The sequence below is a fragment of the Gossypium hirsutum genome, chromosome A04 (assembly GCF_007990345.1).
Source record: "Gossypium hirsutum isolate 1008001.06 chromosome A04, Gossypium_hirsutum_v2.1, whole genome shotgun sequence".
NCBI lineage: Eukaryota > Viridiplantae > Streptophyta > Magnoliopsida > Malvales > Malvaceae > Gossypium > Gossypium hirsutum.
In genome coordinates this window covers 2,164,813-2,177,278 of record NC_053427.1, presented here as the reverse complement: position 1 = coordinate 2,177,278, position 12,466 = coordinate 2,164,813, and the positions used below count along the sequence as shown (strand labels likewise).

At 33.6% G+C, this 12,466-nt stretch overlaps 1 protein-coding gene and 2 non-coding genes across 3 annotated transcripts; 2 read left to right on the top strand and 1 right to left on the bottom strand.

Moving 5' to 3' along the window:
- Window positions 1-3,135: 3,135 nt before the first annotated feature.
- On the bottom strand, window positions 3,136-8,447 carry LOC107941773 (uncharacterized). The gene is made up of 6 exons (XM_016875386.2): window positions 5,263-8,447; window positions 5,023-5,190; window positions 4,745-4,939; window positions 4,466-4,564; window positions 3,824-4,387; window positions 3,136-3,709 (listed from the first exon to the last, which is right to left on the bottom strand). The coding sequence occupies exons 1-6, from the start codon at window positions 8,374-8,376 to the stop codon at window positions 3,383-3,385; spliced, it is 4,467 nt and encodes a 1,488-aa protein (XP_016730875.2). The 5' UTR covers window positions 8,377-8,447; the 3' UTR covers window positions 3,136-3,382.
- Window positions 8,448-10,541: 2,094 nt separating this feature from the next.
- TRNAS-GCU (transfer RNA serine (anticodon GCU)) lies at window positions 10,542-10,623 on the top strand. The gene has a single exon. It is a non-coding gene; the product is annotated as a tRNA-Ser (tRNA).
- Window positions 10,624-12,061: 1,438 nt separating this feature from the next.
- On the top strand, window positions 12,062-12,143 carry TRNAS-GCU (transfer RNA serine (anticodon GCU)). Its single transcript has one exon. It is a non-coding gene; the product is annotated as a tRNA-Ser (tRNA).
- Window positions 12,144-12,466: the final 323 nt, after the last annotated feature.

Here is a 12,466-nt window from a genome sequence, read left to right as displayed (position 1 = left end):
CAGGCGATTTGTCTGAAAGATAAGAGAATGTCAAGCATAGCTCCATTCACTATAGATAGCGTGGTGTGTTTGGAGAGTGTGAGCATTTGTGTTGTACTTCTATCAGAGACAACGTAGGGCTCTTTTGAGTCAATAGCAAAGTGTTTTATGGAGATCCATTTATCTAATGTGTGGTGATAGAGTCCCCTATATGTTTCATAATCACAAAAATGTCAATTTATCATTATTTGAAATATATGAGTTATGATAGAGTATGAACTATTATTTTGCATGAGCTGTCATTTGATATGAACTGTTATTTTATATGAACAAATGTTTGATGCAAATTGATAATTTATGGGATCTGCCTAGTTTACGTGAATTACTTATTATATGTGCACTACTTATTTGATAAGAACTATTGTGTCGTGTGAGTTACTATTTTGTGTAGACTGTAATAATATGTGAACCGTTATAGTATATTGTATCCTGAACCGTTATAGGGTATCCTTCAAATCCATCTGCGTAAGAATTGTCTATATCTTTACTTCTATATCTTTACCTGTCACAACGCGAATCTGGTGTTGCGATCTAACAACGAAATATCATATACTTCATTGTCGTCATTACCGTGATCGAGACAAGCAATCTGGAAAGCTCTGATACTAGTTTGTTAAAACTAAATGTCAATAATGAAAATATAAAACTATCCCAAAGAAATAAGAAAAGAAAAAAAAATAAGAACACAGATTTTACGTAGAAACTCTTTCAGGAAAAAAACATGAAGAAAGGAGGAGATTCACTAATGTTAAAAATTGAATGATACAAGAGGAGTTTCGACTTAATCTATTTAAAGGTCGAAAAACCTTATTCTAATCAATGTCAAATAGAAGAAGTATAATTCTATATGGATTCTACACAGATCCCCTTGTTTACCATTGTATTTTTTTAACAAGGATTTGGGTTACCCAACTCTAACAATGACCTAAATTGGTTTATTCGGTGGAGTTGTCGATTTAAAGTTTTTCACCAAAAAATTTAAATAAAAAAGCGATCAAAATTAAACCGAATATGAAAATCCATTAAACCGAAAAAATTTAATTTTTTCTGATTAATTCGTCATGCTTGGATTAGCTAAGTGCCATACCTGAATTAGCAGGGCATAACTAGGGGGTTTGCAGGGACCCTGACCCCCCTTAAAATGAAATTTTTTCTATTTAGGCCCTTTAAAATTTTTAATTAGTAAAGGTAAAATTGCACTTTAACCCCTAAAAATGATAAACTTTTGATTTAATCCTTTAAATTTTATAAAGATATAGACTATTAAAATGATGAAATTGTATTTTTATTATCGTAAAAATTACAATTTAATTTCAACTCCCTAAAAGAATTTTTTGGCTTCGTTCCTATGAATTAGGCTCATGTTCATTCTTTCAACGCCGAGGGCATTCCTAGCTTTCCATAAACTAGCTTCTACAATCAAGATTTTTTTTTTGAAAGATGTACCATAAGAAACTTAGATATTAGATTTTAAGGATAATATAATTTTTTAGTCCATAAATTTGGCAATTAGATTTATTTTGATATCTATATCTTTTATCCATTTTGGTCCTTGAATTTGACAACTAGATCTACCATTTTAGTCCATGAACTTGAATTTTATCAAAGGTTGATGATATGATCAATGTTATTGGAACATGACTGAATCAATTATTTGTAAAACAAATGCTAGTTGTTTGTGTATTCACTCGTTAAAATTTTTGTTTTGTTTTAATTCAACCCATGGATGGCATAATATAAGGTTTTTTTTTACTTAGATAATACAAAAATAATATTTAAATATCAAAATGGTATTCCAATGCCATTATTTAACAAAATGGTATGTTATGAACAGTGTCTAGGGTTGGAGGATTTGAAGATGGCAGCACCACCATTGCTTTTAATGGCAGCACCACCATTATTTATCAAGCTCAGATCATTACGAATTTAGGCTAAATTGGTCTTGAGCTTTGATTATTTTAGGTCCAGGTTTTTTTAAGCTTGAATAAGCAAACACAAATTTTTCGAGCTCAAATCATTATAAACTCGAGTTTATTACATTCTATTGTATTGTAAGTGATTTGATAAAATTAGACACATGGTGCAAAATTATTGGTCAACTGGTAAAAACTAAAAGTGTCCGTACCTTATAAAGGTACCACTTTGACTTAATGTTACCAACTTTAGGTACCATAAACTTGTCAAATTAAAAAAATTTAAAAAATTGTTACAGTATAATTAATTTTGTGTTAGAGCAAATAAATTTGAAACTATATATATTTGAAATTTTTTTTAAAGCAAAATAATAAAAAACACTTCAGTATGATAAACTTGAATTATTAATTAACTAATTTAGATATCCAAAATTCTTATTCTAAAAAAATTTTTATTTTTTTTACTTTCTTTATATATTTTTTAGAATTTTTTTAAAAATATAAATTTTGGAATTTTTATAAATATTTTGAATTTTAAAATTTATTTTAAATTTTTGAAAATAATTTTGAATTTTTTTTGTAATTTTTGTTGAGAAAGACCAATTTGATCATCTCCAAACTTGATAGGGACTAAAAGGGTATTTACCCAAATCTGTTATTCTAATTATTCGAGTTATTCGAATTTTAAAATTCAATTCAATTCAAACTCGAATTACTTATTTGAGTTTACTCGAATAATTCAAATAACATAATTCAATTAACTTGAAATTTAAATTTTTTTCGAATTTTCGAATCAAATCGAGTCAAGAACCTTTTTATATATTAATCCTTAAATTAATACTATTAAGATTTAAAAACTCAAATTAGAACAAAAAAAAGCCCTACCAATTAAATTATTTCAAGTCATGTATTGATTATAAATAAATATATAATGATTACATCAATTGCCTCAAACAAATAACTAGAAATTTTTTTTCTTTTGGACTTTGAAATAAATCAATTTATTAAAACCTGTTTAAAACAATGACTCTTTCTTTCTTTCCATAACTTAAGTCTTAAATCCTAAATCAGTAGACTTCAATCTCAAATTTGAGTTTGGTGATCAACTTTAATCTAACTCACCCTTATATTTCCTTTTAAATTTTCAAAATGCAATGATGAAATCATTTATGTGTAAATCACATTTTAAAAAAATAATTTATTATTACAAAACATAGTTTGGAAGGAATGGGAGTGAAAATGAAGGGAATATATTAGAGGGGACAACTATAGTAGATCATCTTTAGATGTCTCCCTTTCCCCATGCGTAAAGCAAATATTAATAAATAACTACTATAATAATTTATTACAAAAGAAATTTTTTAAAAGAAAACTAGGAAAGAATTGCCTATTTATAGAGATCCCAACCTTTGCAGCCCAAAATCAAATAATTAGATATAATTTCCTAAAAAAAACAAAGCCAAAATAACCAAGAAGGTTAAAATGACCCGCATCCATGGCCGCATCTTTTGCTTACCCCGATTTCGAATAGGAGGGGGAATAGCTGTTACTTTGGCTTGTTTCACAAACTTTGATGCCTTTTGAGGCCTTTCCGTAGTAGCGGCAATGGGTTTCTCTTTGTTTTCGATTTCTTTCGAAGTTTCAGCAAGAGTTTCAGAAGTCGAACAAGCGGATAGAGCTTCGTCTTCAATGCCCGTGTCAGCAGCTGTTGCGACGGCTTTTTGCTTTTCCTTCTTCTTTGCCCTCTTTTCTCTTTTCTGAAGAAAGAAAAATGTTGCTTGATCAGCAAGGAAACAACCAAAAAATGTTGATACTTAAGGAATAAGTGACTAAACGGAAAATAAACTAGGGATAATTTTAAGAGAGTTAACCTTTTCTTTCTTTTCAGCTTCTTTTGCAGCTCGGTTAGCCTCTCGAGCTTCGTCCTTCTCTGCCTTTCGCCTCTTCCTTTCTAGTGCTTCCTTAGCTTTAGCTATCTCCTCGAACTGGCGTTGCTCCTTTAATTTAGCCGCTTCCTCTTCCTTTCTCAATTCCTCTGCCTTCCTGTCCGATTCCTCCTCCTCCTTTGTTCTCTTCGGCTTCTCTTCTTCAGCCTCTTCGATTTTTTCCCCATTAGAAGCAGTTGTTGAAACACTTTCTGGAGGAGCAGATTTAGTAAACTTCTTTTGCTCCACAACCTTTTCCGCAAGTACCTTTTCAACTTTTTTCGCCGCTTCTAACTCTTGTGTTCGATCTTCCAAAGTTAAGCCGGACATTGTATGATCCACGACCGCTTTTCCATTTACTGCTCGAGGAATTACAGGAGGCACTTCACCAGGACCAAGTGCACGGCCATCTAATGTCCTCAGTCTCCAAAGTGTGCTCCTTTCATTGCATCTAACATATTCTTTTCGGAATTCATCGTTGTTATTCCATAAGTCCATAAATTTCTCCACCTGAACCATCGGCTGTTTAGATCAAATATTGTACAAAAATTTTTATTTCGAAGAAATAAGACAAATGCACGACCTCACCTGGTTAATACAAAAATTTTGGAGTGCTACTTTATCCCCTTTCGAAGCCAACTCATTCGCTTTATTTAAATCATCCTTGTACTGCCAAAAGTGTTTGCTCTGCAAAATTCAAACAAGAGTAGCGTCGGCATATCTTTATCTTAGTTTATCAGTTTCGAAGAGTAATGTATTCAATCAGAACCAGAGCGAAAATGCAGGTTTGTCTATGAGTCTCGGATATGATTACGTGTCCAACACAATTATGTTCATTCACTCTAAGCTTACAGAATTTAAAAGTACCTTCTCATATGATTGTTTCTTCAAACTTTGCAACTGCGCATACGCTTCTTGTTGGATGTGATTTGCAGCTTTGAACTGGTATTGCAATTCACTTAACTTTTCGGTTTCCTCATAATATTTTCTCTTAGCTGCCTTAGTGATCGCCTCAGCGTTTTTGAGGTTGGCTTTCAATTGGTCAGCTTCCTTCTTTAAAGACTGTAGAAACAGAAGAATCGAATAAACAACCAAATATACTAGTCGAATGTCAAAAGCTAACAAAGCAGATGTATATATAATACCTTCAGACGCTCTTTCCCGTCCAAACCTTGTTGATTTTCGTCCTGTCTACTCATGGTAGATGACAGCTTTTCACGAGTTTGCTTTAATTGCTTGATATCACTAATAAATTTCTTTTCATCCTTTAGTGGTAGAGTTTCGTGTTGTATTGTCCATTCCATGTTTCGTATCTGCTTACAAAGTATATAATTAGAACAAATAATCACATTATTCTCTTCCATAAAAGACTAAAAACAGGTTACCTTGACATCAATATCTTCAATATCCAACATGGATTGCATCGACTCTATTTCCCGACATTTGGACCTATGGAAGTCTCGAGCCTTTCGTTCTTGAGATACAGCAGCATTAAAATCATTGCCATATTCCTTACAAGTAACCCTCGTGCTTTGCATATCGTTTCGAATCCCATCTCGAATTCGACTTTTCTCATCAACCTTAGTTTGAGCAAGTCTAATCTTTACTTTTAAACTTTCGTCATTGTTTCTCGGGACCCTGATCATGTAGTTGAACGGTGCTTTCCTTTCAGCCTCATCGTCGAGGCTACCAAACTCAATTCCTCCGTCTGTGACACCACAAGTTCTCTCTGCAGGATTACTTGCTACAACCGATATAGAATCAGAACTAACATCTGTTTCCGATTTCAAACCCGAAACCACGTCCAAAGACTTATCAACCAGTTGCGAAGCTATCTCCGAATTAGCCAGATTACCATTATATTGATTACTTTGAACATCAACTGAAAACGAACTACTACCAACAACGAAATTTGTATCAGTTTCAACTGTGGTAGAAGACTGACTAGACTCACTGCCGGTTTTGATTTCTATATGTGTGGCATCATCATCTGTAGTAACTGAATTAATAACTATGGAATTAGCATCAGTTTCAACCGAACCATCAACTTTACCATCACTCTGTTTAAGACCGGAATCAATAACTACGGAACTTTCCGAAACACTGTCACTTTTTTCAACTCTGGAATCAATAACAACAGCAGCTTCCTGAACAGTTTGTTTAGCCAAACAATCATCTCCATCCCCTGATTTTTCTTGAACATACCCTCCCTTTTCTTCAACAGGTTTCTCCCCCTCCTGCTGATTCATACTAATAGTAACTGAATCAGATTCCGATTTCACTTCGTGGTCTTCTTCGACAATGCAATTGTCACCCGATTCCACTACAACTCCATTAACGGAGTCGCTTCCATTTACGTTAACATAAACATCCATGCTGCTGGAGCCAACCTTAACGCTACTAGTGTTGGCGCCATTGAGAAGATAACTCGTTTCATTTTCTTTCTCAGCTTCAATACCCACCTCCTGCTGATGCATAGTAATAGTAACTGAATCAGATTCGGATTTCACTTTTTGGTCATCTTCGACAATGTAATTGTCACCCGATTCCACTACAACTCCATTAACAGAGTCGCTTCCGTTAGCATAAACATCAAAGCTGCCGAAGCCAACCTTAAGGCAACTCACGTTGGCGCCATTGAGAAGATAGCTCGTTTCTTTCTCTTTCTCAGCTACAATATCCACCTCTTGTTGATTCATAGTAATAGTAACCGAATCAGATTCGGATTTCACTTCGTGGTCTTCTTCGACAATGCAATTGTCACCCGATTCCACTACAACTCCATTAACAGAGTCGCTTCCATTTACGTTAACATAAACATCCGTGCTGCCGGAGCCAACCTTAACGCTACTAGTGTTGGCGCCATTGAGAAGATAACTCGTTTCATTCTCTTTCTCAGCTTCAATACCCACCTCCTGCTGACGCCTAGCAATAGTAATCGAATCAGATTCGGATTTCACTTCGTGGTCATCTTCGACAATGCAATTGTCACCCGATTCCACTACAACTCCATTAACAGAGTCGCTTCCATTAACATAAACATCAAAGCTGCCGAAGCTAACCTTAACGCAACTCGCGTTGGCGCCATTGAGAAGATATCCCGTTTCTTTCTCTTTCTCAGCTACAATATCCACCTCCTGCTGATTCATAGTAAAAGTAACCGAATCAGATTCGGATTTCACTTCGTGGTCTTCTTCGACAATGCAATTGTCACCCGATTCCACTACAACTCCATTAACGGAGTCGCTTCCATTTACGTTAACATAAACATCCGTGCTGACGGAGCCAACCTTAATTCTACTCTTGTTGGTGCCATTGAGAAGATAACTCGTTTCATTCTCTTTCTCAGCTTCAATACCCACCTCCTGCTGATGCATAGTAATAGTAACCGAATCAGATTCGGATTTCACTTCGTGGTCATCTTCGACAATGTAATTGTCATCCGATTCCACTACAACTCCATTAACAGAGTCGCTTACGTTAACATAAACATCAAAGCTGCCGAAGCCAACCTTAAGGCAACTCGCGTTCGCGCCATTGAGAAGATAGCTCGTTTCATTCTCTTTCTCAGCTACAATATCCACCTCCTGTTGATTCATAGTAATAGTAACCGAATCAGATTCGGATTTCACTTCGTGGTCTTCGACAATGCAATTGTCACCCGATTCCACTACAACTCCATTAACGGAGTCGCTTCCATTTACGTTAACATAAACATCCGTGCTGCCGGAGCCAACCTTAACGCTACTAGTGTTGGCGCCATTGAGCAGATAACTCGTTTCATTCTCTTTCTCAGCTTCAATACCCACCTCCTGCTGATGCATAGTAATAGTAACTGAATCAGATTCGGATTTCACTTCGTGGTCATCTTCGACAATGTAATTGTCACCCGATTCCACTACAACTCCATTAACAGAGTCGCTTCCATCAAAGCTGCCGAAGCCGACCTCGTTGGCGCCATTGAGAAGATATCTCGTTTCATTCTCTTTCTCAGCTACAATATCCACCTCCTGTTGATTCATAGTCATAGTAACCGAATCAGATTCCGATTTCACTTCGTGGTCTTTTTCGACAATGCAATTGTCACCCGATTCCACTACAACTCCATTAACAGAGTCGCTTCCATTTACGTTAACATAAACATCCGTGCTGCCGGAGCCAACCTTAACGCTACTCGTGTTGGCGCCATTGACAAGATATCTCGTTTCATTCTCTTTCTCAGCTTCAATACCCACCTCCTGCTGATGCATAGTAATAGTAACCGAATCTGATTCGGATTTCACTTCGTGTTCTTCTTCGACAACGCAATTGCCATCCGGTTCCACTACAACTCCATTAACGGAGTCGTTTCCATTAACATCAACATCCGAGCATCCGGAGCCAACCTTAGCGCAACTCACTTTGGCGCTGTTGAGAAGATATCTCTTTTCATTGTCTTTCTCAGCTACAACATCCACCTCCGCGGCTACATGCAACACCGTCACCTCCGTTTTCGTCATATTCGCTCTACGTTAGAATCAAAACTCAAAACTAAGCAAATCAAAACACAATGCTGCAGAATCCCCCGAAAAGGTAGAGCACAAATTAGTTTAAGAGTAATAATTGATATTCATCTATCATATTATATAGAAGTAAAAAGAGAAAAAGCAGAACAAGTCTTTGACTTTATATCAAAGTCTTAAAAGAAAATTTTTATTATTATTTACAGAAATTAAATTTTAACTTAAAATAAAATTATAAAAATAATTTTTTTATTTTATAATTTTAAATCCTAATGTAATTAATTTAACACTTTCGGTGTTATTCGGAGATTTTACAAAAATTGACTCGTGCTATGTGTGGAATTCTTAAAATTACCAAATGCATCCCAACAATATTATAATATTAGAATAAGTAAACTATAAAAATAGTCCATTATTGTTGTTTAAATTTACGATTACTGATGTTTCAATTATTACGATTTGATCATTAACATTATGACTTATGACAATTTAAGGTCTATTTAGTATTGCTTCTAAGAAACATTTTTGAGACAAAAACATCCTTAAACAAGCTGCTTTTTAAGAGAAAAAACTGTTTCTCCCAAACTAAACATTTGCTAGAAGTTGAAAATTTTTGTAATTGATACATAATTTTGATACTTTTTTTTTATCTTGAACTCTGACTCGAAATCGAACTCAAATCTTGAACCACAAACCTTAAACTCAAGATTCGAGTTTGGGGTTCAAGATTTAGGTTCAAGGTTTTAGGTTCTAGGTTCAAGGTTCGAGGGGTTTAGGGTTCGTGTTCGATATTTGAGGTTAAAGGTTTAGGGTTCTGGATTTGATGTTTATGGTTTAGGTTTCGATGTTTAAGGTTTGAGGTTTGAGTTCAAGGTAAAAAATTTGCTAAAATTTATATATCAATGACATGGAATAAATTACTAAAATATTATTAAGTAACTAAAAATGAACCATGAATGACGTGGTCAGAAGGTTCCATAAAATAATTTCTCAATAACCTGGCATTCACCCCAACATTTAACGGGTCACATGTGATTTTTATTATACTTTTAAAGGAGGATAATGCACAATGATCAAATTATTATAAATTGATAATATTAATGATTAAATTATAATAATTGAAATATATGTAACCAAAATATAAACTTAAACACACACAATAAATTATTTTTATAGTTTATCATATTAAAGTAATATAATATGTGTATCCCAGGCATTCAAATTTATTTACAATAATATAATTTAGAAATAATTTTATTTATATGGTAATATTAAATTTGTTAAATTCATTGTGATTCTTTTCTTCTAAAAATTGCAAAAGCAATGCAATTTTTCAAAAGGTAAATTTTTATTTAAAAATCTATAAACCTTTTTGTCGGTATTTAAATAATAATATTTTTATATTAAAAATTATTTTTAAATTGATTGAGTCTCCTAGATTAGTATATATATTATTGTTAATACATAATGATATAACTTCTAAGACTAAAGTAAACCATTCAATGTGATTTGCATATAATAAGGCTACCCATAAAAGCGAATCGGCTGCCTTCTTGGCGGATGGATTACCCAACTATAAGATAATTGCTAAAAGAAAGTACTCAATATTAAATAGTACAAAATTAAACAACTAAATTCTCTGAGTCGTCAACAATATATTGATTCAATGCATGTACCACTGCCGTGCAACTCAACAATGATGTGATCGTAATGATTAGATTTCAGCCACAACAAGGCCTCCCGGATGGCGAAGGCCTCAGCTAACCGAGGGCTAAATGTCACCCTCTCAAATGCCAAATGACCTTTTATCAAATCACCACGACTGTCTCCAAGAACCAGCCCGATCCGAACAGTCAGTTCATCTACAAAAACAGAAGCATCAACATTATATTTGAACAGCCCAGAAATAGGTGGTTGCCACCTTAGAGCGTTCAACAGTCCCCCTCTCATCCCGACCTCGCCCCCATCCTCCAACCCCGAGGTCGACTACCCTTTTCCCATTTATTGGTAGATAATATTATTGTATTAGAATTAAATCCTTATATTATTGGCTGAATATTAACTGATCATCTATTCTTCCCACACGTAGCTTCAGCTATTTAGCTTGGACAGCATCTAAAACTCTTTATTATTATAATCTTAATTTTGGCTGATAAATCAGTGTCGCTTTGGCCGAGTGGTTAAGGCGTGTGCCTGCTAAGTACATGGGATTTTCCCGCGAGAGTTCGAATCTCTCAGGCGACGTATGTATTTTACTATTTTTTGTTTAACTTTGTTTTTAGTCCTTATTTTTTTTTGAATAAACTATATTAAAAGGTCATTGGGTTATTAATACGTTTACATTCTGGTTATTTAATTTTAAAAAATTATAAAATAGTCATTAGACGGTTAAGGTTTTTTCTTTTTTAAAGTTTAGCTAGCGAGCTACAAGTAATGATTCGGTAATGAATATAGTAGATTAGTATCCATTGACGAGTAAAAGAACATACCTCATAACCAACTCATTCAATCTCATGCTTCTAATCCATTTGCACAGAAAATTGGAACTCTTTATTTTGATTTAAAACCATATCCTCCAAGCACTTGAGATATTTTCTCTCTCTCATTCCTAAGTATTTTCTTTAGGTATTGTTGTTCATCCTCTTGTTCTTGTAACAAAAAAAACTTGTTGAATATTATTGGGGATACGCTATAAGCGAAATTTCCTTAAGGATAATGTCTAACACATCTAAAGTTTAACTCTTATATTTTCTACTTTTCCTTGAAGTTTAACAAAAATGAATACATGTCTATGAGTGATTTCTTTATTTTCTTAGTCTCATCTTTTCATTATTTGAGTGGGTGGGAAAGGAGAGAAAAAGTGGTCTAATTATTTGTCAATCCCTCTAGTTTTTAAACTTTTAGAATTTAATCCATCTACTGGCATTTAATTTCAAAATTTTACTCCATCTATTTATCTAATTTAAAAATTAAAGTTTAATTGATAACATTATTAATAAAAATGTGATAAAAGTGTTACCAATTGGATTTTAATTGTTTAAATCACTTGGAGAGAGCCTAAGTTCTTGAAATTAAACGAAAAGACTAAATTTCAAAAGTTCGAATAGTACATAAGTAGAATTGTATATACGTGTTCATGTTTGTTCCTATCATATATGTTCTTTTTAATATAATGCCTAAAGCTACCCATAGCCTCTCCTCAACCCTTAATTAGGAAGATAATGACATTCAGTGCGCTCGAACCCGCGTCCTCCTGCACTAACAACAATATCAATACCAATTGAACTAAGACTCAGTCGGCAATTTTTATTTAATTGTTAAATAATGCATTTAGAGTGATTAGTTCAAATGTTGAAATAAATCAAGTATTTAAATGATTTTGTTTGTGTATTTACTTCCAAGTCGACTTAATCCATGTTCGATTTGCTTGCAAACTGTTATATTTATTTTTAGGATTATAAATTCTTATAAAATAAAATATACTTAAACCAATCGATTTAATATACTTAACCAATCTTAAATAATTTTTATAATTAAAAATAGCATAATATTTAAAATTAATTATTATTTAACTTGAAAAAGACTAAAACACTTGATTCGATCTTTTATCTTTTTGGCTGAATATATATTTTCGACGGCATCTCAAATTTCTTAATTTAACATTCATTGAAGAGATGTGAAGGTCGCTTTGGCCGAGTGGTTAAGGCGTGTGCCTGCTAAGTGTATGGGATTTTCCCGCGAGAGTTCGAATCTCTCAGGCGACGTTAAATATTTTTGGTTAGTCCTTGTACTTATTTAGAATTTATGATTTAGTATCTGTACTTCCTATTTTTGCAATTTAAAAGTTCTAATCCCAATCATTAATATTGTTTGTAATTTTTGTTTATAAAGCCCGTCTAATCAACATGTCAACTTTTTAAATACATGGACTAATAATATATTTTAATTAAATATTTTCAATTTTACATGTGAGACCCAAACTTTAATCATTCTAAGGCTAAATGATGGGTGTCGAATCCATAAAAAATGAAGCTGGGTTGTTTTCACGGCGAACGGTTTGGTTAATTTTATGAGTCTTACGTCCAGA